The sequence below is a fragment of the Centruroides vittatus genome, unplaced genomic scaffold (assembly GCF_030686945.1).
Source record: "Centruroides vittatus isolate TY-2023 unplaced genomic scaffold, ASM3068694v2 scaffold_386, whole genome shotgun sequence".
Taxonomy (NCBI): Eukaryota; Metazoa; Arthropoda; class Arachnida; order Scorpiones; family Buthidae; genus Centruroides; species Centruroides vittatus.
In genome coordinates this window covers 4,380,504-4,406,020 of record NW_027122706.1, presented here as the reverse complement: position 1 = coordinate 4,406,020, position 25,517 = coordinate 4,380,504, and the positions used below count along the sequence as shown (strand labels likewise).

Below are 25,517 nucleotides of genomic sequence, written 5' to 3'. Positions count from 1 at the left end.
AATTTATAGGTCTACAATTTTTTCAAATTGCAGCACAACAAAACAGACAAAAATTCTATAATATTTTTAATGATAAAATTATTTCAAAAAACTTCAAATAAAAGTAGAGATTGACTAACTGTTATTACTAAAACAGGTAAGCAAGAATAAAATACTTTAAAACAACTTGTTTAAATGAAACATAAATTATCATTAAATCTAACAATTATGGAAAAGCAGGTTATAATATTAATTAATCTCGAGAATGGAGTTAGATGAGTGAAAATCGAAACCAGTTGGAAAGCATTTTCAATTTAAAATTAAAATATAATTGTATTCATAGGCAATTTTCCACATTAAGTTCGGTACTAATTAATTAAAAATTTCATACCAAATTTACTTTTACTTTTTAAAATCATTTTATTACGAGCATTGTAAAAAAAAACATTAAATTCATTAATTTTCACATTGTTATGTGACATTATTATATTATTTTCTTTTTTCGAATTTGATCATAACTTTTTTCGGGTGAAGAATACCTTGGCCGGCAAAATACTCTAGAGGCAACTAGGAAAAAAACAAAATAAAAATGATATAATTTTTAAATTATTGTTAAAAAAATTATTATTATTATCTGAAAAGTTTGATTTAGATTATTTTTAATTTAGATTAAATTATTTATTTACTTATTATATCAATATCATAAAATATTTTTTATATAAACAGTATATGAACATGAATAAACAAAGCTGTATTTAATAATAAATTTATTAATTTACTGCAGAAATGTACCATAATAAATGCATGATTTTATTATTTGAACAAATTAAACAAACATAGAAGCCTAATTAGGAAAAATAAAATATTTACTTTCGTTTCCTCTGTAGCTTCCACTCGAAGATCACGAAAGATATAGACGAGACACATTTTTATTACCATTAAAGCAAATCTCATTCCAATACAGTTTCTTGGGCCTTCCCCAAATGGAAGATAAGTGAATGGAATAATAGAACTTCGATTTTCTGGCAAGAATCTGAAATACCGTTAATATGAAATTTGTAATAATTAATAACACTGAAAAATTAATCTAAATTTGAATTGACTCGCCCTTATAAGTAATTTTTCAGTAAACAGTATCTAAATTCACATTTAAAAAGCATGTTATTGACTGAATATCCCAAAACTTAAAATGAAAGAATTTAATGTCAAAGAAACATAGACTATGACAGATCATATCACAGGTTAAGAAAAAACAGAAAAGAGTTGTTGCTTGATATCTACATATTTTCTACAGGTCAGCAAAACGAGACAAAATTATACTTTAATCACGTTTTCAATGACTAAATTCAAATTTATATAACTCCTATTATATTATTTTTAATTTTTGAATGTTTTGTTGTTAAATAAAGATCAAACTAGTTACCTGTCAGGATCAAACTTTTCCGGATTTGGAAAAAATTTCTTATCATGATGCATTGCATAAATAGGAACTACAATATTCATTCCTTTTGGTATTTTGATACCAATCTCTGGTAATTCATAATCTTCAGTGCATTCTCTGAATAATCTAATTAAATAATAAATTTTGAAATAGCGTTAATTCGTCAAAATTAAATGAATAAATGTAGTTTTATTTAATTAGTTTAATATTAAAAAATTACAATTGCTTTAATAGTGAGAAATTTATTAAAATTAAGTTTAAATGTACATTTGATATTGTTAATAGTAACTATTATTTTAAATTATCATAAATTTAATAAAACACTTTACTTTTATTTATAATTCAAACAAACAAAAGTATTTTCCCAGATTAACTGTAACTTTTGTTATTACATTTTACCGAAATTTCGAGGCATTCCGAAAAATAACTTTTCAGAAAAGTGAGAGTTACCAGTAGTTAATAAAAGCAAATATATAACTTTACTAATCTATTTTAATAAATAAATACATTAAATATATAAATATATTCAAAATAATATAACAATATATTTTTATTTAAATCAAACTTTACAGTTTCTATTGACTGCACCTGTATATCAATAAATATTGCTATAAAGTAATAAAATAAAATACTGTCAGAAAGATAAATAAAAATAAAAAAATTCTTTAGCTTACTGAACCAATGGCGGTGTTATTCTCATCGTCTCGTTGATAACCGCATCCATGTATTGCATTTTATTAAGCACGTCAAAATTCATCTCATCCTAAATAATTTCATTTAAAATTAAAATAAAGTTTGATTCTCAAGTAATTTGTAAAAATTTAATTAAATATGAAACATTTAATTTTCTAAATTCCAAATTCATAAACTAATAAAGTGTAAGGTTGATAATCTTAATAAAATGTATCATTAAATTCAAGTAAATTTTGAAATAGCATTAATCCGTCTTAATTGATCTTACATTCGTCTTCCAGATTTTGTCTACTTCTTCAATTAATTTATCCTGATATTCTGGATATAAGGCCATGTGATATAAGAAGAAAGCTAATGTGTTTGTGGTTGTCTCGCTTCCGGCAAAGAGAAACCCAGTGCATTGAGCCATCATTTCTACGGAGTTCATCGCTGAAATTAAGCTTATGTTAAGTTAAAGAAATAAAAAATTTTAAAATCTAATCGATATCATACTTTTATGTTTCGGCAATATTTTAAAATTTGACATTTCTTCTTCTTTGGCTTCTTCTGGAGAAATTTCCAAAACGCCTTTTTGTGCATCCAATAATAATTGAAGAAAATCGTACGCTTTCTGTAAATATTAGTATAACGTTTTAATAAGTGAATGTAATTATTATTTAAAATGGAAAAAGGGGATAGGTAATTTAATTTATTTATTTTGATAGGCAGAAATATAGTGAGCAGAGTAATTCCTTATCCGAGGGTTGTAAATATTTAATAAAAAAGAAATTAAAAAATTAAAAAGTTTTGCTCGTGTGTGTATACCTAGGCAGCGATATAAATCATCCTGATTTTAATTATTTTCCCAGTCTCCCACTCACCATTTCATCATCCACTGTCACGGCATCGCTATAAATACTATACAGTGTTTCTTTTTAAATAATTGGCTAACGGATTTACTGACACATTAGTAAAAAATACGTAGAAAGACTAAAATGCCTTCACTCGCCAAGAATACAACTTTATTCTTTTACACACTGTTTAATATAATTTACTTTTCCTAATACGGCTCTATTATTTTTAAATGAACCTGTATCAAAACCATATGAATATGCTGAAAACGTACAGTATATGATATAGGGTTTGGTATTATTCGTAATTGAAAGAATACGTGGGTAGACTTGCAAGCTATCTCCACAGATAAGAGGGAATAATGTACTGTACTGTATGTACTACGTATTAAATAGGCTACCATATGAAAATTATGTTAATAGAAAAAAATTGAAGTTTTAAATTAAATAATAAATGCAAAATTTTTTAAAATAATTTAATAGAATTAATTAATTAATGAAAATTATTTTTACATTAAAATTTAATAATTTATTATTTACCATTTTTTCTTTTTCTCTTTGATTAATAACATGTAAAATGAAATTCTTGTAATAGCTGAATGACTCATCGATAGATTTTACCTTTATCAATTTTGTTAAAATTGGGAACAGAACTAAATGAAAAAATGAAATGAAATAATACTTGAATCCAATATAATTATAAATTAATTAGTAATAAATATGAGCCTACTGGTCTTATTGTTATGATGAAAGATTCATCACACACCTTTCCGATTTTTATTCAACAGTTCCCTTTTATGCTGTCAAAATGTTTATATGTAACCCGACTGAAGAAGGCTGTTAAATAAGCCGAAATGCATTCCGGGACATCTTGCGTTAATGAAAAAAATCGGAAATCGTAATGAATTTGGAATCATAACAATAAGGCTAGCAGGCTTATAGTTATTTATTATTAATTAATAGATAATAAGCTTATATCGAATAATTATAAATTGTTTTAATAAAATAAATATGATATTTAATGCAATAAATAAACTACCCATTAAATATTATTACGTTCAAAATTAAGTATAAAGTAAACGCAGCTAATATGAACCACTATGTTGTCTTTGACCCATTACTTCCAGGTAACTGCTGCAATTAAACTAATATTGTGATGCAAGGTGCAAAAATGATACCCAATGATATGACAAGAGCATCTTTATTAATCTATATTAGTTTCAGCATAAAACGCCATGTCCAAAAACTTAGAAGTGAAGTTAATATGAGCTATAGTAGTCCATATTACCTATACATGTCTTCCTTCTGCGCTGGCATATATTTCATATGCTCAATGCTGACACTTCTGACACTGGATCCATTCACCACTAGCGCTACTGTTCTTTAGTCCAGTCACTTTAGACAAGAAAAAGTGTCAAAAGTCTTCAGCATTCTGCTGTACGCTTAATGTTTTACAGTGATAATAGGTGCATATATGGAATTATACATAGATGAAAAATGAGAACAGATGTGGAACTCACAGGGGCAATAGGCCGATTAACTATATACGAACCTCCGATGGAAACTGGAAGTCCTGTTATTTCAATCCGAATATTTTCCCCTGAAAGGTGTTAGATACTAGATGACCGGCATGACTCTATTGTTAAAGGAAAAGTATGACATATAGGGGCAAGCCACTACTAGTTTGAGGTGGAGAGCATATGATTGAAAATTGCAGCCCGGCGTTGTGACGATGCCACAATAAATAATTGCTCGTTTCTGTAAGAAGTATCCGTTTTATATAATATATAGATGCTTTTATATCAGCGAGACGCTAAATTTTCGAATAGGGAAAAATAGCAAATAAAAGTTAGTTTCTTATATTAAAAAGCAATTCTCACTAAATACATACATTTACGTAATGCGATAGAAAAAATTTTCGCAAGAGCAACATACTAATCTGTTTGTAATTAGGCAAAATCATTCAGTTAAATTGTGGAATTCATCCTCTCTGTTTTGCATAATGGGTCGTATTTTCTTCCACGCTGTACTGTACGTTCAAAATGAAATCCTTCCGATCATTCGTGCCATCTGTTCGATCGATTTTGCAAAGAGTCTGCCCTTTCGTGCAATTCGTCCATTACTTTTTCCTACGTCGAATACTTGTGCGTAATTAATCCACAAATAGTTGCAAAGTGTTTCTGTATTCGTGATATTCATATGATTATTTGTGAAATCTCTCCACGAAACTCTGCCACGTAGTGCGAAACAGCATGTCATGCTAACTGTTATATTTCATTAAAAACTTGTTATATTTTTAATTATTATAAAATGGAAAAAAGCTTAATTTCGAAGGTAGAGATGAGTTTTATAAAAAAAAAAAAAAAAAAAATTGTAAATGCTAATAACGAGTAAAATCGTCCTACTCGAGATTTGACATACGACCCCCGTTTTATCTCCCCACTCCTCGACCTGTAACCATTAAAATTTAATAGCATCAATCTCTCTAATACACACATTTCCCTGCAAACTTTCAGAAAATTTCGACAAGAAGAACAGGAGTTATTAAGCTTCAAAAAAGGTGAACAAAATCGTATTCCCTCCACATACACTAACAACATCCATATATAAAGAAAAAAATCCCGAAATTTTTTTTGCATTTTTTGACGTTTTAATCTCCCGAGTTCAAAAATATAAAACCTTGAGATGATTTTTTGACCGATCGCCATACTTTCCCTCTGTTATATACGAGTATAACAAAACCAGGAAAGTAAAATTTTTTCTCAAGTTTCCGAAACTACGAAGAAATTTTATTAAAAAATTTAAAAATTCTTTTAAGGTATAATCGGAACCTTATCTATACTGATTGTAACAGGTTAGAATTTACTCAGAATACAACTTTATTCTTATTTATTTTAATTAAAATTACGCATTTTGGACCAGGAAACCTACCAAACCCTCTTCAGACTAAAAGTAACAGAGTTTTCATCATTATTATAATTATATAACAATATGAATTTACATTATTTTTAAACTGTTAAAATCAATACGGATAAGGTTCCGATTAAATGAGTATGCCTTAAAAGAATTTTGAAAGAAGAATTCTATGAAACGATTATGTTATATATAACTGTTTCATATAAAAAACATATTTTAACATTTTAAATAGTATGAAAATTTTTATAAATTATTTCAATAAAACGTTACTATACTTACATAAAATCATTTCTGAAAACGAAATATCCCTGTTCGTTGCTTTTCGAGCCATGGTAAGAAATTCATTATTTGGATCTTCTAAACAACATAACTTTGTTCCAAATGCTGCTGAAGCCATTACATCAATGGTGAAACAATTCATGTATCTAAAAACGTTGAAAATATTATTATTGTCATAAAACATTAAATAAATGAACACTTTCTTCGCAATTTTAGGTATTATTGTAATATTAAATTAATTAATTCAAGGTAATTTCATTGTTCAGAATGCTGGAAAGAAACAAAATATTTATATAAGATACAAAAGCTAAATATATATAAGAATTAGAATTAATATAAAAGCAGTATGAACAAAATGTCGGTTAATATTTATATGTTTAAAAAACGTTATATTTTTCTATTCCATTTGTTTAATTATCTACTTTTAAAATAAATTTTACTTTTTAATAATCGTATGTACTGTATTGTACGTTTTAATACTTTTAACTCGTGAAAATTTAATTAACATTTTAATTTAAAACGTGATGATAAATATTTTAGTGTCGAATACGTAAGCTTACACGTGCGTATGCTCAGAGCTTTGATAGCGGAGGACATGAAAATTGATGAGCCTTATTGACGATCATGAATGCCTACCATGATTGTTGTATAATATAATTTTTTCTCTTATATAACTGTGTATCCACACCAAATTTCATTAAAATGTGTCCATAAGATTTTCAAAAATTCGACAAAATGTGAAAATTCTCTTAATTTTGAACACCAGTGTATTCAAAACGAAAACCTGCCAAAACGGAAAAAACAATTCGGTATAGTGTGATTTCAGTTTACACAGATTTTATTCTACTTCAAATGTTTTATTTTGTTCTCACGTTGTTAATATTTTAAATATAATATTAATATTTATTTTACCTTTTGCAATCGATGCAATTATTTTCATTTTCGTCAGCGATTTTCTTCAAATTTTCTGAGAATTTCTCCGCGCATTCTTTAACCAAATAAGCCATCTGAAAACGTTTAAACATGGTGTATATAACTTAATTAGTTTGAAAATATAAGAAACGTTCATTTGAAATTTGTAATACCTGTTCAATTATTGAATGAAAAAGTTTAATTGATACATTTAACTTTGAGAAATTTTTTTGTTGTTAAAATATCAAAATTTATTTTTAGAATTTAAGTAAGTAAATAAAATTTTTAAATAAAAATCTTTCTGCGGTAATTAATCAAATAAATGTAACTTACTTTTCGCATTTTACCGCTACTGAAGGTTGGGCTCACGATGCACCTAATTCTCTTCCAATCATCGTCTTCTGTAAAAAACATCGATTTGTCGAATAACTGATTGCCCGTCTCTACTTTCTGAAAATATATCTTATTATTTAAATAAAAATAATAAATAAAGCAATAAGATTTTATTTATAATATATTTTAACTTGAAGTTTTTTTTAGAGTTAAATAATTTTTTGTTTATCTTTGTGAAAATAAAATCGATATTAACTTAGATATTTTAAAATTAAGTCTGATAATGAATATCTTATATACGTTTCACCTTATTTAATATTTTTAATGATTATTGTTCAAATAGTAAAGAATTTTAAATTAAAATTTTAAAGCAATAAATATAGCCGAATTTTATTTATTTCGTACTTAACTTTCTATCTTGTCGTTTCTAAATCTATCGGCCGTGACGTTGAATTTGCAAAGCAAAGATATTTTTTTTTCGCCTTAAGACTAGCATCTACATCTTTTTTCTCCAAAAAGAAATAATTACATAAAATTCATCACTGTTTGGGAAACTCAGGAATCCTAATTTTCGTAGAATCTTCGAGAAAAATAAAATCACATACCTTAGCTAAAAGCCTACTAGACAATCAAGAAGTCGATTTATAGTAAACAATTCCTAGCAGTCTGATCCATGTAACTGGTCTTTAACAATCAGTTTCTAGTGATTAGTTCTAGAAAATCGGTTATTCACTATCGGTCTTTAGAACATAAGCGAGAATTCTATAATATAAATGAGAAATTTATGCAAAGAATATATATTCTTTCGCCTAAAGAAGATATTGATAAAATGTTGAAACTGCTTTCTATGGATAAATTTTCATAAATTCGAATGATCTATCCACTTCAAACACAATGTGTTACGCTAAAAGCATTTTTAGTTATTGATTACCGCCACATTAGTCGTACTACAGAACAATATCTTCAAAAATCCTTATAATTTTGCATAATAACAAATTTGTATTTTTGTTTATAATTATTAGCCCAATATTTGAGTTTATTGCTAGTTCTGATGATAACTTACGAAGTATTCGCCTGTTCTCGTCGCTTATGTGTAGGCATAAAAAGAAAGAAAGTATTTGGGGAATCGAGTTTCGCTAAGTAACTTACTTTCTTAACTTCTAGAAACTTCATCGGATCAATGGCATATAAGGAGCAAAACATAAGAAATAGAAACTTAAAAATATGACGCTAAAAAGTTTGCGTGATTCATTTCATCCCAAAGCCCGATTTGAAAAAAAATAATATTTTGTAACTTACCACTCTATTATGAAATGTATTAAAATCTTTAACAAAAATGTTTTTCAGAATATGAGGTTCGGCAATGCAAATCATCGGCTTATTTCCCAAAAATCTTCTACAAAATATTTAAAAAAATACGAATTTATGTCATTCATCAAAATATACATTATAGAAGTAATTTTAAAAACTTAATAAAGTTTTTAATTTAAATATTTTTATTACACAGAATATTCGAAAAAGTTTAAAAATTTATCAAGTTAACAGTAAGATCATTATTTAAATTCAACTTTATAATATTGGTCCGATGACGAACCTTGAAAAAATAATTGTAATTTAATAAATTCATAAAAATGTTTGAAACAAATTCAAGTTAAGATTAGAAGAGATCGTACCACGACTGGACACTTTTTTAGTTTACAATCATTATTTTTGTGAATTGAGGCTGTAAAGAACAATTTTAGTTAAGAGAGATATTAAATAAAATGATTGTTGATACTGTATCAAGGATGAAGAAACTACATTTATTGGTACAGGTGGAAGTTTGGCATTTATATCAGCGAAATATTTCTTTTAATCTCTGTTTGTAAATATTTATGAACGATTTTTCTTTGTGAAGAATGCAACAAAAGTTCGTACGGTATCAGAGGCAAACTCATTCTGTATTTCTACAGGCAATACTTTGACAATGACATTTTGAAGATATTATCCACATAGAAAAGCTATTAGGCCTAAATATTAGACCTATAAAACGGCTAAAACACTTGTCAAGGGATAACAATTGTCACTAGCCAATATCACGATATCAATTGAAGATGTACGATTAGCAACACATTATTTCTCTATCCTTTGCTCTATTTTCTAATCAATGTTTCTCTAATCATAAAGAGGAAACAATTACCACTGTCTCAAATTTCAATTAATAATTGTTTCTCTCATTGATTTACCTGTTGTGACAAGTCACAATATCAGCGAAAGCTTTATAATGATAGTTTTTATTACTTCTCGTTAATAAATTCCAAGAACGAATTTTTTCAAAAGTAAATCTTTTAGTTAATTCATGTTCAATAATTGCTTCTATTGCTGCTTTAATGAAATGCAATCCATCATCTAGCTTGAATTTCGTTTGAAAAGTGTTGAAAGAACCATTTCGAGATATGCTGCCTTTCATTTGCTCAGGATTGGGAACTAATTGCACACATTCTCTGCTAATTACTGTATTGGATCCATTACTCATTTGAAAATTAAATGAATCAGGTGCATTGTCATACTCTGTTTCTGTTTTGATCCCATGATTTATCATTTCTGCCTTTTCAATTTTACGCTGACCATACTCAAATACCTTTAACAACAATTTAACATATCTTCCTCGAATTCCCAACGATGCACCCATTGCTGCTAATGTCAAAAATATTAATAATAAATATTAAAAACGTCGGCACAACAAAACGAAGCCATAAACAAATAAACATGCGATTGACTCCTCCATCTTCTTAATGATGTTATCACTTCTCGTACCCTTTACACAATCCATGACTGATGTAAATATAATTCTTAATAATGATTAATTTTCAAAATGTACAAGGCTGATGCAAACCAGTTGCAACATAAACAAAATTCATTTCACAAGTAGACACATTTCACCACCGGACGCGTTTGGTGGAACTTCTGATTGTGGAAACGGTGCATTTTTAAACGTGAATGATAAACAAATTGCTATGTAACGAAACTTGCGATTTGAAAATAACGTAACAGAGACTTACACGCATCTAATAAGCATATTTCTTTACGGACAGTCTCAATTGGAATTTCTCAAAACAAACCGATTGAGAATTTTATTAGTGTCGCCTGAAAAAGTTAAACAAGACCTCTGAAAGTTCATTCCCGCAGATTCAGTACATGGATTTCATTTAGCAATGAACTCTAGAAGTCTCTTGATGAAGTAAGCACTGCGAAATTTAAACTGTCCGTCGATAGAACTGTCCGCACGTAGAACTATCTTAAATAAAAATTCAAGAAGTAAAATTACGATCAGAATTTCGAAAACGATCCGAAGATTATATTAATGATGGCCTTATAGCGATTACTTTGACATTTATTACTATTTCTGATATACGAAGATAATAGATTTTTTTCAATTCGATCTTAAGAATGAAATATTTATTTATAAATAAACAACAACTAACCCGTTACATGGGAGGGGGGATCGGACCGAAGGTCCGGGTAGCGTAACTGGTAACGTGTCTGCACGGATAGCAGAAGTTGAGGGTTTGAATCCCGCTTCGGACCGATTCTTTTCTTCCAGTTAGGCCTAAATTTATTTAACTATTTAATTAAAATTCTAATTATTAAATTTAGCAAGAGATGGCGCCTAACGCCTAACTCTAGTAGCAAATTAACTTTAATTATTAATATTACTATAGCCATTTGCTAGCCCGATAATTCGGCAGTTGTTGGTCTGAAATATTTATTGTTTTTCAAATTATAGTTGACTATCGTGATGAGACCATAGTCACAATTATTGTATAAAATGATTTAGAAAATATTTTTAGCATCCTAGAATGTGGAAAAATGATAAGATAGAACTGTAAATTATTAAACTCACCCATGTACTCGGCCATATTTTTTGTAATATTCCAGGTCTATGAAATGAGTTGACTGTGGAAATAAAACAAAAATTTGAAAATATTTATAATACAAACACAATATTTAACAGTAAATTATTGTTTTAAAAATAATTATCAATTATTTATTTAAATTTCATAAAATTTATATTTTAACAATTTTTACATTAATTTTACAAACAATGTACATTTATTTTAATTATAAATATACGTGATTATTCAACAGTAGTAATTTATACTGAAATTAATGAGAAATAATTGTGAGAATCGGACTTTAACATAAACAATCTAACATCGTAACATCAACTTTGTCAACTATCTGTCAACATTCACACCTAGGAGTATATCTTCTTTTAAGTTCTCAGCGCGAAAGCTAAGCTAAGCTAAGCTAAAGACGCTTTCGTGCGACCTTCTGACCTGCTGTACCGATTTCATCATCTTAATATAATACCGAACGGGCAGTCAAGGCATGGTCGCCAGTCCCTCGATAGAGGCCGTTTTCGCCAGTCTCTCTAGGATTAAAGTCATCGAAATTTTACTGTGTCAGTTTCAATTGTACTCTATCGGATTTTCACGTTACCCTCAACTGTGCCTAGAAGAACTTTCCCGGATCGATCCAGAACTTTCCCGGATCGATCCAGAACTTTCTTGACCCAGAACTTTCCCGAATCGATCCAGAACTTTCCCGATCCAGACCTGTCCCGAACGATCCAAATCAAGACCCCAGACCTCTGAAATCCGAAACAAGAAGAATCACCATCAACGCAGATATTTCCCGACTCGCGAACAATTGTAAACTCTCTCTCTCTCTCGCTACCGTTAGAAGTCGATATAACCCGATATATATTGTATCATGTACAGTACTTCTATTCGTCGAAATTAAACGGTTATTTAGTTGTTAACTTTAGTGTCTGAATACTTTACGTCTGTCGGCTGTCTCTCCGTCTCCAGATCGCTTACTCACGCGGCCGCTCGCGTGACCTACTTTTAAAAATAAACCAACTTGCCGTCGCGGTTTCCATGTCGAACGAGACACAATGGTGTCAGTCCTGTCAAGGCATCAAAGAGGTGCCGACCCTCCGGTCACATAATAAATTTGTTAGGTGCTATTTAAAACAGTATTGTATTGACATAATTCACTGCCTATGTCACTGATATAAACGTTTGAATAAAGCAGACTTGTTACGTGAAAAGTAAGTGCTTCAATAGGAAGCATACCACAATACATTGCTGTAAACACTGTAATTGATGCTCAATGAAGTATAAAAGTTTAACATTGCCCTTACGTTAGTAATGAGTAATGATCCAAAAACCTTATATGTGCAACCATAGACAATGAACTGATTACAATGTCTGGTTGAAGTCGAAGTAATAAATTTTAGTTGTTCACACTATTTTGTTTCTACTTTTCTCACAAAATAAATGTGTAACTACAGGTATCCCTTGTATACCACTGTAGTTACGTTCCGAAAAAGTGCCGTGTTATGCGAATCCGTGCTATACTAAAACAAAAGACTAATGCAAAATATAGGATTAGGTTTCAAAAGTTAACAAAAGTCTGCTATTCTTTTTCGTTACTAAGAGAAATATGTTTTTTAAAGCAATCAATAATTTATTTCCAATCAATAATTAAGTAATAATCACAACTAAAAGTACTGTATTACACGTTAATATTAATTTTAGTTAAACGAGAACGTTTTTTACAAACTATCTTCTGAGCTTTTTTGTTGATTATCAGCAACATCATCATTTTTCAATTTTTCTTTCATAAAATCTGATATATTCATTTGCTTTCGTAATCCTAGAAGACATTTATAAATTTCATTATATGAAGCCACGCATTCTGAAGTACTCTCTTAAACTTTATGCTTCTTTCAATGGAGGTATCTGTAGTTAGAAAGTAGAGTTCCAATTGTTCGACCAAATTTATCCCTTCTCGTATGCTTTTAAGGATGAAATTTTGAGGTTCAAAGTTTTTATGTGTGCTATCATCCTCTGAATTAATTTGGTCGATCTCAGAAAATATTTCGACCAAATTTTCTTCGACAATCTCTTCTTCTTCCAATCTCTTCTTCTTCCAATAGTTCTTGAATATCTTCAAGATTCATATCATCAAAACCTTTCCTTCCCATATATTTAGCAAGTTTTAGTATCACTTCGATTTTGTTTTCAAATGGATTGAGCCCACCAGTGACCAAGCGGTTCCGTTCCCTGAACACTGAGAGTTCGGTTGTGGGTTTGCTCCTTGCCAGGGCCCTTAGTCTCGAGTTTTTCGTATTGTACGCGAATTGACGTCATTGAACTCACTCGTGTTACTATGGGTGTGTTTACTGCTGAGCTAATAGTGCTACTTCTGAACACCGAAAGTGACGTCATCAGCATGTGTATTCGTGCTTACATGTCCAGTTCGAAAGTAAACGCAAACGCTAACAAGAAATATGGCGGTTTCTTGCAAATCATATTGTCAAAGCTGCTATTTTAAATGTTACGTTACGGATAGAAGTACTTGATTCCGAATCAGACGAGGATGATTTTATTGTGGATATAATTGTAGAAGAAATGAAAGAAAGAATTTTTTTCCTTCTTTCATGTTTTCTACAATTATATCCACAATAAGGTCAAATAAAAAAGATAGAAACCTTTATTGTAGAGACTGTACCTTTTTATAATCCAACCGATTTTAAACAACACCTTAGACTTACAAGAGAATGTTTTGAAAGTCACCTTTAAAAAATAAGCCCAATTATAGACACAGAAAAATTACTCCCTCTGGAAGACTCTTCAAAAGCATCTTTTATGCTGCCTATGGACATTGGCAAATCAAGAATCATTCAGGTTTGTTTATACGAAGTAATATATGACATTAGATGCAGCATATAAGAGAATTGCAGATTATACATATATATAATACATATTTAATGCAATTGTTTTACCTAGTGAATGGATGTGACGTTGCTCTTTTATGATGTAACTAAACTGAGTTCAAAATAATTGATATTAAATACAAAACTTTTTTTTTCTTTCTTTTTTCTAAGGGTACGGCGATCGTTTTAATATGTCTAGACGGACTGCGTGAAATATTTTCAATAAGGTTGTTAATTCTCTCTTACAAGTTAGTGTTAAATGGAAATGAAAAAATAATCTCTTGGCCATCACAGAGCAGGATGATGTAAGAATAATGAATTTTTTTTATACCCAATCCGGTTTTCCTGGAATTAGAGGCTCTATTGATGAAAAGCATATGGCTATTAAGATATCAACTGAAGAAGTAGCAGCTTATTTCAATAGAAATAAGTATTACTCTGTCATCATATAAGTTTAGTTTGTAATGAGAAAATGGTATTCAAATGATACAATTTCTTGAGAAGTCATTTCCCATATGTAAGTGAAAATTCATTCAAGTATACAAACTTAGGTAATTATGGATTATTATTAATGCTGTTCATTTCTTTACGATTTATTTAATGCTCTGAACATAACACTTCTGAAGATTCCAAAAGCATGTAAGGTAAACATCACTTTTAATCATAAACAATGAATCGAACTTAATTTTTTCACATTAACTCTCTGTTTATGAAAAAAGTCATCTAAAGCTATTGAACCTTACAATGAAAAATGATCATTGTAGACATTTTACACAACATATAATTGAAATTTACCAATAAAAATACTTTCTGCCGTTTATTTTTCCAAAACTAATTCCATTTTCATTACTTTGTACAGAAAGTAATTTTTTCACGGGAGCAGCCATATTGAATTAGCGCAAAGCTCGACAACGAGCTACCTAGCACTTCGAGCTTACCAATATCGCTAAACATGACGTTACATAGCTCTAAAGTAAACGCCAATGAGCGTGGCGCTCGGACGATAGTATACAGGCTGAACGTGCTGACAGTAAAATTAGCTCAGAAATAAACGCACCCATAATAACACGAGTGAGTTCAATGACGTCAATTCGCGTACAACACGAAAAACTCGAGACTAAGGGCCCTGAACGGGCTGGCCGCGTGGAATTTTCTCCACGTCTGTAACGCCTGAATAGGGGCCAGTTACCTTAAATGACCTCCCGGAAGGCATTATTTCCCTCGTATAAACAAATATACAGTGGTGCCTCATATAACATACTTAATCCGTTCCAGGTGCACGTCCGTTATACGAAACACATTTTCCCATAGAAATACATGTTAAAACATCTAATTCGTTCCGCAGCATAAAATAACCGTATTGTATCATAAAAAATGAACATGGGGTGCGTTCTTTTATTCCTCTGCGTAACTCTGCGCGAGCGACATCCGTTTAAAAATTCCTGCGGAACGCGTTCCTAAATTCCGGTGGAACTGCGCGCCGTCGAACGGCAAAAACGGCCGTTTGTAGCAGTAGTTTATGGTGGAAAGCAACATGGCGTCCTCCATGGCTCAGATAGTTTCGTTTCCGGGTCCATTATGTGGTTTTATGAATGAGAATTTAGAAATTGTGAAAGCGCGAGTTAGCGCACGCGGTGATGTAAGTGTCTTTATGAATTTTTTTCGAGGCTATTTTGAATGCTCTTTCAACAAATAATCCATTTTATGGTTAAATTTTACAATTGGGACCCTTCTTTTGCCTTTTAAAGCTCATATTTTAGAATTATAGATTCCTCCGTCAGGATACTATTGATAGTACGGGCGCCGCCATCTTTCTTTCTTTCACCGTCGTTCCTAAATGCCTACAAACAGCAGCGCACTCCCGTAGTAGCGGAGACGCATTAAAGAACGCACCCATGGAGCAGTCACCAATTATGCCGGAAAGTCCGTTGTTCACAGCCAGTCCGTTGCTCGAGTCACGTAATGGCCAAACAGAAAGTCCGTTATTCTCAGCGTCCGTTGTTCGAGGCGTACGATATACGAGGCACCACTGAATATACTTAATAACTACGTCACAACTTACCACGGGCCCATCAGTGGCCAAGTGGTTCCGTTCCCTGAATACTGTGGGTTCGCGCCTCGCTCAGATGGGCCGGCCAGGTGGAGTTTTCCGGGTTTTCTCCACGTCTCAAACGCCTGAATAGGGACCAGTTGCCCATAAAAAGACCTCCCGGAAGGCATTCCCCTAGGCAGATCGCTCAAGTGTTGCGTTGCCATAACTGAATAAAACAAACAAATACAACTTACCATGGGACACTATAGTCTAGTAGCTCTAACATAAAAAGAGAAGACAAGACAAATGGATCGATTACATTGAAGCTTTGAACTGACTCTGGCCGTAAATTTTTTCAACAGGCATTGAATGTTGATGGCTTTATTTTTCTGATAGACAAAGATGTGAGATTCCACAGTCTAAAATTGTGAACAGCTTCCATGCCTGTATGACTTCGGTAGATTAGTCTTCTATTTTATTCACGACCCTTTGCAAAGAGTTCTTGATGTAATGAGTTTAAACGTGACTATGATTCCTTGATCTAACGGCTGAACTAAAGAAATTGTATTTAGTGGTAAGAATATTATTTCAACTTTTGGGTAATTTAAATATTTTAGGTGGCTTGGTGCATTATTCAATATTAGTAAAACTTTGAAATGCATACAGAATGTGAATGTAAGTCCCAAGATCGGCCATTTCAGGTTGATATCGAACTTTAGCATAGTCTTAAAATAACGGTGACATACTATTCCGCGATGTGTTGATCTCGAATTCCACTTCGAAACAAGAAAGAGAACTATTAGAAAACGAGGATGAGAAATCGCTACTAATCGAAATGGACGATCATGGACAAAAAGTATAAAAGTTCGTGTCCCAAGAACAGGACAGTTTTGTTTATTGCGTATCTGCACTTGCTGTAGTGCTTGCGATGTTCTCGACTTAATCCAACACTAGTACAGTATTAGCGATCATATTTCTCCGGAGCCGGATTCATCCGTCGATCCACAAGGGACCGTCGCACTATTGAATACGTCCATTACTTTCATTAAGAGACATTTACTCTCAAACGTTCTCGAAGGAAGGAACTATGGAATTATTTTGTAAACGTTTTTCATGTAACAATTAACGTGAATTGTTTGTAAAGGTGACTGGTCTCTGTGTGCATGAAATCTACATATATGATCAAATCTCTTTTTATGGCTACCAGCAAAATTGATATTGGACGGTGACCATGATCGCCATCAAATCTCACAATACTAAGTTGAAACAATTTATCATAAAATTACAATATTTCTATTTTTAATATTGAATACCTTTTTCAACACCTCGGATAATTCCAATAGAAAACTCCAAATTCCATTAACTGAACATTGAATTCCTTGCCGTTTCCAGTACTGAAATTTTCTATTCACATAACTAAAATATTTAATATGAAGAATGAGTTTATATACAATATATGAAAAATTACAGTGCGTTTCATAATGATATGACTACCCATCTTTTCATATATAACTTTGTTAGAAATGATTGAAACAACTAATCAGCTCTTAACATTAAAAAGTTAAGATTTAACGAGCAATTATGACATTGTCACAATAAAAGACTGCAATTTTTAATCATCTTTAAATTTAAAAAAATCATGTGACTTCCGGTCCGTACCGAAAGTTCGTTTATAGTTACATTGCGCCTCCGGCCCTTAAGCTTTCAGTATCTGGTCTCAATTGTCATTTACCTAACTCCGTTCTCGAGATTAACGGACACGGACAAACGGCGATAGTGGAAATGTATACGTATACATTTGGAAAATCCAATTACTATATACGACATTTAAATATAAATTGGAATTGAAAATAAATGAATAACTATTTACTTTTAGTTTTTAACTAAAAGTAAATAGTTATTCGCTTTGCCGTTTAAGCCGTTTTGCTTATGCTATCATGCAGATACATTTTTATGCTTCTTCCATCAGAGGAAATTATACTGCCTAAGCATTGGAAAGTCTTTACCTCTTTACCTTAGAGTGTGAAAAACCTTCTAGCCAAACATATGCACCTTCCTGCCTTTTTCTTGTACTGTACATTACCTTAGTCTTCTTATTAATTTTCATCTTGCATCTCTCTGTTAGATGTGTATTGAGATTGGAAAGAGCTTGCTGGAGCCCTCCCTTTCTGTCTTCCGCTATCAGGACAATATCATCATCATATCGTATCGCAATGAACAATTTTCCATTTACTTTTACTCCTGATCTGTTGGTAGAAGGAATTTTTTCATAGCTTCTACACAGAGCCGTAACTAGGCAGGTGCAACAGGTGCACCCGCACAGGGCCCACTTGGAAGGGGGGGCCCAAACTGCTGTTCACAAGAAATTATATTTTTAAATTTTAAATGTTTCCGCCTTTCTACAGCGCGGTTTGGCGATTACATTTTGCCTTACTTAGACCCTAGATGTCTGCTCACCAGTGTTCTGAACCGTGGCGACTTATAGGGGACGTAGTGACGTTGCGGCAACCGCAGACAAATCAGCCAAAAGTAGCGACTTTTGAAATTTTTTTATTTATTTTTTGAGAAATGTAAATTTATGTTTATAGTTTTCAAATTTACAAATTTTTCTCTATTGCGCTCTCTGGCAACGACTAATATTATTACGATATACAAAACCGTATTTTTAGATTTTTCTACAGTGTGCAGAGCTAGAAATCTGTAAAGGTAACATTTTGTAACAAAAGTAAATTTGCCCGGGGATTTTTTTAATTGCTAAATTGGTGTAATTAATAAATTTGCTGAAATGAAAGCCAGAAAAGTTCAATTAAAATAAATCTTATTAAAAATCTATTGTAATGTATTTGTTTTATTATTTTCCCAAATCAAATAAATTAAGGGGCCTAAATTCAAATTCTTGCACAGGGCACAGGAATGGCTAGTTACGGCTCTGCTTCTACATATACATATTGAATAAGAGTGGAAAAGTCTGCATCCCTGCCGTACTCCTTTTTATGATTTTCGCCTCTTTTTCCCTACCAAAAAATGCTGTCTGGTTTTTATGTAGTTATAGTATAATTCTTCTCTTTCTGTAGTCAGTTCCCAGCATCTTCAGTGCTCTGAACGTGATCTCCCAATCAATAATGTTGAAAGCTTTCTCGATATCAAAAAATGCTATTAATACTTGTTTATTAACACGGAGAAGTTGTTTGTTCGATTATCAATCTTAGGCTTAATATTACTTTTCTTGTTCCCCTTCTCCGTCGAAATCCAAACTAATCGTCTAATAGGTTCTGCTCTATTCTTCTCTGTAGTCTTTGATAGATTATTCAGCATAGCCTATATCTTTGATGCATGTGACAGCAGACTCAAAGTTTTCTGTTATTCGCATTTTTCTGCTTTTATTTTCTTCGGAATGGGTATTATTATTATCGTCTTAAAGTCTGGTATCTTCCTAGTCATGTACTGTACATTTCATTCACCAAGTTGTAAAGAACTTGCTTGGTACTTTCTCTTAAAGCTTTTGTAATCTCCACTAGAATTTGCTCTAGTCTCGGACTCTTTTCTGCTTCATTTTCGTACAGTATTATCAAATGCTTGTTTCAGTATTGGTGAATTCAGGCCCACTGCATCCAAATCATTCTCATTCTTTAATGCAAGATTACTCGGACTGTCCCCTTCATAGAGGTTCTCTATATATTTTCTCCATCTTCTTGCAATTTGATCTTTTTCTATCAGGATGTCTCCCTGTCTATTCATAATGATATTTCTTTGTTTCTTTCTTTCTCCGATGTGAGGTTCTGGATGAGGTTCGACCACTCACTAAATTTTGTTTAAAAGCTTTCCACTAGGGAAAAAAATTTCATAAGATAAACACAACGCGAAGATAAAAAAAATAATAGATGTAAGGGTAGGACGACCTGAGTTTATGTGTCAAACCGGCAAGACGAACTTTGGTTTGGATTCTCTTGAATCGGACCAAATTACGGCGAACTCGAAGTGCTATAAAATATTTCGATCAATTAATAATTATCGCGAGATGCCTAATACAAATTTTTGACAGGAGAGAAAACAAAACCCCTTTGTAATACGAGCAAAAGTTCCAGAGTTCGTTTAAACATCCTGTTGTCCAAGATCGAGATGCGGTGTCGGGTTAACATCGTGATTCGTCTTTTCTCTCGCCCCGATCGGGTCTAGTTCTACCAATTTGAAGAAAAAGAAAGAACTAATTTGGGAGGAAAGAGAGGGATTCAGGACCAATTATATATTGTTCGGTCCGTGGATAGATTCTATATAAACCCGCATCTCAAAGTCAAACTGCGGTTCTCTGGCCATTCTTCCCTAACCGTGTTGCGTCAATCCATTTTCTCTGTTAATTCGTTGGCATCTACCAGTAAACTTAGTACGTTTTCTTCAAGCACGTTCTTGATCAGCGTAGAATGCTAATCAATTCTATGCTGCAGCAATCTGTCACCAAATACCTTCTGTCGTGACAATAAGTGCACGACTTCGTCGCTTGGAAACTCGGAAGTCACCGTCTTACTTCTCAGCTAAAGAGTGGTGTTCGACAAATTTCTGGAGTAAGTGATCCAACCACCCCGTCAACGACTTCGCCCGCGCATAGCATCATCCGAACTCCTAGTAGATTTACGAACTATTACTCTAAATCCCAAGAACATCTTCGTGGAACGAACAACTGGAGTAGACGGAAAAACGTTAGATGTAAGAACAATTTCTGTATAAATAAACGGGAAAATCTGTAAAGGTGTTTCGAGTCTAAATTCATCGGCACCCGCAAACCCTCCCTGAGTTCGGTTTCCTGGTGAATTAGGTATCAGGCGGCGACAACGAAGGTCCTATATATCCTTACAAAAATTGTCTTTTAACCATCCTATATGCTCATTTTACATTTTCCTTCTGCATGTTTTCCTGTATTTCTTTACACATGTTGTTGATCCATCCTTTTTTAGATTTCTTTACCTCTATATTTACTAAGTTCCTATACCTTTTGTATTTCTCTTTTTTATTCATCTCCTTGTACAGCCTTATACTCTCCAAAGTTATAAAATTCTTTAAAGTTATAAAATGTAAATAAAATCAAGTTGAAATGTGTTCAGATAAAAAGAATATCAGGCATATACTTTATGTTTCGGAAAAGATATAATGCTGTACTAACAGTAAAACAATTCGTAATGAGTATGGGGAAGATGCTCCTAAACTTCCAACATGTCAAATGTGATTTAAAAGGTTCAGTTCAGAAAATTTTGAACTAATGTATAGAAATTATACAGAGTATCCAAAAGCAGTCGACGAAGAAAATTTGCAAAAAGAAATTGTTAAAAATCGATGAATATCATACAGAATACCTAACAAAATACACCAGAAGTATAAAGCGAGAAACGCACTGAAAACCTACTAGCATAATGCGAGAGCGAGAGACGACTTTCATGCATAACAATGTTTGTACGCTTCGAGCACATTTTTCCACAACTGGTTTATTTGGAAAATTGATGCGGCCATATCATTAAAAAACACACTGCGTTGAAATCTTTAATATAAAATTTAAAAAATAATTATTAAACCAAATTATATTTGAATAATCATTTCATTTAAATATGCTTTAATTGTTCTGTATTATTTAACTAAACTTAATAGTGCCCGTGGCACATTTCAGATGCGCCCTCACAAGTACACGCATAGGTATTACGCAAGCGTAAATGAATGTAATAAATTCTCTATTATCCGCGCTGATAAATGAAACAAACGAGCCACAGTTCATAATAAATTAAAATTCAATTTTTATATTGTATTCGTATTTACATTGCCTATCTTTATAACAATGTACAACAATTTAGTTTAAAAATTAATTGCTTAATATTAAAAGAATGTACATTAATAAATAATGAACTTTTCATTTTTCATTATTTATAAATGTTTCAGTAAATGTACTTGTTGTTGACTTAATTTCATTATAATTAACTATAAAATACACAGGATAGTCATTTAGAGAAAACTTATGCTATTAAACAGAAATATTAATGACTGCTAAACTTCTGGAGAAAACATCGTGGTATATGTTATAATACTTCTTACCTTAGTATTAATAAGTCTATTCGGCCGATATATTAATTTAATGCTGTCGATATATCTTATAGTTAACAGAAATACTTTACTTTACACTACACCTCCTTCCCAAATACTATATAAGAAAATACACGTTTATATGAGACTGTATTTAAAAATAATTTTCAATTGTAATACCTAATTTTAGAACACAAATGTCAAAATTTATGTAAGACATTTTCCTTATTATGTGATTTACACTTTGTTATAATTTGTTGTTAGTAACTATCTATATCTATCTTCATTTCAGAAGAGTTTCTACGTGCACTATTATTTTAAAACAACGATTTCTCTTATTTTCATATTACATAATATAGATAGATTGTCGTATTATATTATTTTACAGTTTATATATCTTGTAAGTCAGTATTTTGTAAATATATTCCTAAAATAAGTTATTTGATTCAACAATTTCTTTCAACAAATATTATATTGAACTTTATTATAAATAAATTAAAGAGTTGAACATTTGCTTATTAACTCTTAACCTTCCATAAATCTTAAGTTTGTTTTTTAAACAACTAAAAAGCGCAATTTGATATTATCTGTAACATAATAGGAAAAAAGTATTTTTATCATTTGAATTTTTATGCTAATTTATAAACATTTTTCAAATAGAATCTTTACTTTCTCGGCTGTTATAACTTATAACAGAAAGAGAGTACAGCAATCCAGCAAAAAACGACCCCCCAGATTTTTACATTTTTGGGCTCAGGACACCTTGAAACGTTAAGAAATTCAAATGGGGGTTATTTTCTGTATGTATCGATGTTTGTGTGTGGGGAGCGCATGATTTTGTTCAACCTGTCTGAAGCAAATCGCCCTCCAAAATTTCGGAGGGAGATTTGCTTATTAAGGGAATTGATGCTATTAAATTTTGGTAGTTAAATGTCGAGGGAATGGGGAGATAACGCAGATAATAGTATGTATCTACAGTAGGGTTAATGACGGTACTTAATGACGATTTTACTCGTTATTAGCATTTACAATTTTTTTAAAAATAAAACGCATCCCTACTTTTGAAATTAAGCTTTTTACCATTTTATAATAATTAAAAGCATAAAAAGTTTTTAATAATAAAATATAAAAGATGACGCCACACACGCAGGTTTAAAGGTTGCCGGGAAAGTTAAGCAACTCGTTGCTGGATTAAAAAATCCAGCAACGAGTTGTTAACTTTCCCGGCAACCTTTGAATCGATTGTAGTTTGATTATGAAATATAATGCAATTATGTTCAAGAACAACAAATTCTTTACTTAAAAAAATATGTATTGTATATTATATAATATTTAGTCAAAAATATGATTTGTTGTTTTCTTATGTATTTTATTCAATTAATCTGTGATAAAAATAGATAAATAAATCTCAAGGTTCTATTCTAAATATTACTTCATAAATATGATAAAATACAAAATCTCAAAGTTCAGTCCATCAATAATTTGGAATATGTTTTTATTCAATATTAGTTAGTTATAATAAGAGTAACTATTTTATAACGATTAACAATAACTAAAATCAATTATAATTACATAAATTAAGTTTTATTTTTATAACTTACAAGTGAGTATAAATGATAATTTTTATCATAATTATTTTTAATTTTATTTTACATAATTAATTGATAGATATATAAAAGTAACAAAGTTACTAAACGGCCTTCAGATATTATAGATACACTTTTAGTCTTTTCTTATATAATTTATCATTGTTTATTCAATGACGTAATTCAATATTTTCACAAAGCTAACGTCATTTAACAGGATGTAATTTATTAATGCTATTTTTTTTAAATTAAATAATCATTTGGTCACGTGATAACTCACTACGACTATAATATTTAAACTGTATTTACATATAATTTTTATTAGTACTAACTTATTGCTATTGATAGGCTAATTGTTTATCTGATCACTTATATATTGACAAGATTATTCATTATATAACCTGTTAATAATAATATTTAAATTAGTCAGTTTTGGAGAAAATACAGATATAACTTTTCTTAATTATTATATAACTCGCAGTGAATAAATTAAATAAGTATTATTATTAAATATTAATTGATTTGATAAAAAGACTTATATAATAATAGACATTGTTGTAGATAATGACATATACTTACATGACGAATAACACCAACACACTTGCAATAAGTGTAATCCAAGTGGAAGGAATAAACTGCTTTAACTCCATCATATATAAGAACTGTACAACTGTCAACTAGAAATACAGTTACCTAATAATAATCATTATTTATACAAGGGAGGAAGCCTTCTAGCACTGCCATCTATGAAAAATAACAGTTACTAAACCTCGAGTGTTGATAAGTGTTCTACTCCATTGTTTCTCAAACTTTTCTCTAGCGCGACCCAATATATTTGTTTGTAATGATTATGCGACCCAAATGTTTGTAATAGAAAATTTTAAAAAACCTAGTAAATTGAACGTATATTATACAGTCAAACCTGTCTATAACGGAACTGTATATAGCGAAAACCAACCATTAACGGAAATTTTCTTCGGTCCGTTCAATTCTTTTTTGCAAAAAAGTAATGTAAATTATCCTCTATATAACGGAACCTGTCTAACAAGGAAATGAAAAGGAAAATCGGGCCGTATAACGGAAAAATCAATATTCTTATCCGATTTAATTCAAATTTAACAAGAGGTTTACAAGCCTAGCATATATAAATCATAGGAAAGTCAAAAAATACACATCCCATACAGAATAGTAAAACTCGACTACTATATTACAGTAATTTTATTGGGATTCGAACGGAAAGTTTTCGTGTATTTTTTTAACAGCTGTTTTTACTTAACATAAATATCTGCTGTAATTATAAATTGTGAAATTTAAAAAATAATTTTAATTAAAAAATGAAGCAATACAATTAAAAAGATCAAAATCTTATTATTTGCAAGTTTTAAAAGTAATCGCCCAGTTTTATTAATAATTTCGTCTTTGTTGACACGTTAGAAAACTATGTAAGCGTGTTTCTTTTTTATCCAAAACTGTCTTATCTAATAACAAGCATTTCCAATAACTATAATATATTCTGAGAATGTTCTACGAAATATAAAATGAAAACTTTTGAAAATATTTGTTATAATATCTTAGTAACAAAGCAGTACTATCATTTTACAGTTCATTTTACTTCAATACAAGTTCAGTATTATGTTAACAAGAGGACACAGTGCTGTAAAAAGTAATCTTAGTTTTATTCAAGTTCTTA

At 30.9% G+C, this 25,517-nt stretch overlaps 2 protein-coding genes across 2 annotated transcripts; both read right to left on the bottom strand.

Moving 5' to 3' along the window:
- Positions 1-381: 381 nt before the first annotated feature.
- Positions 382-24,542, bottom strand: LOC136988896 (cytochrome P450 3A11-like). The gene is made up of 14 exons (XM_067286905.1): positions 24,407-24,542; positions 17,495-17,597; positions 11,267-11,319; positions 8,683-8,779; positions 7,384-7,500; positions 7,051-7,145; positions 6,139-6,284; positions 3,484-3,596; positions 2,606-2,723; positions 2,382-2,542; positions 2,095-2,183; positions 1,403-1,546; positions 850-1,012; positions 382-546 (listed from the first exon to the last, which is right to left on the bottom strand). The coding sequence occupies exons 1-14, from the start codon at positions 24,478-24,480 to the stop codon at positions 469-471; spliced, it is 1,551 nt and encodes a 516-aa protein (XP_067143006.1). The 5' UTR covers positions 24,481-24,542; the 3' UTR covers positions 382-468.
- Positions 9,605-10,081, bottom strand: LOC136988767 (glycerol-3-phosphate acyltransferase 3-like; the record flags this gene model as incomplete). The annotated part of the gene is made up of 1 exon (XM_067286732.1): positions 9,605-10,081. A coding segment is annotated over one exon (477 nt), but the record flags the coding sequence as incomplete, so codon positions are not given.
- Positions 24,543-25,517: the final 975 nt, after the last annotated feature.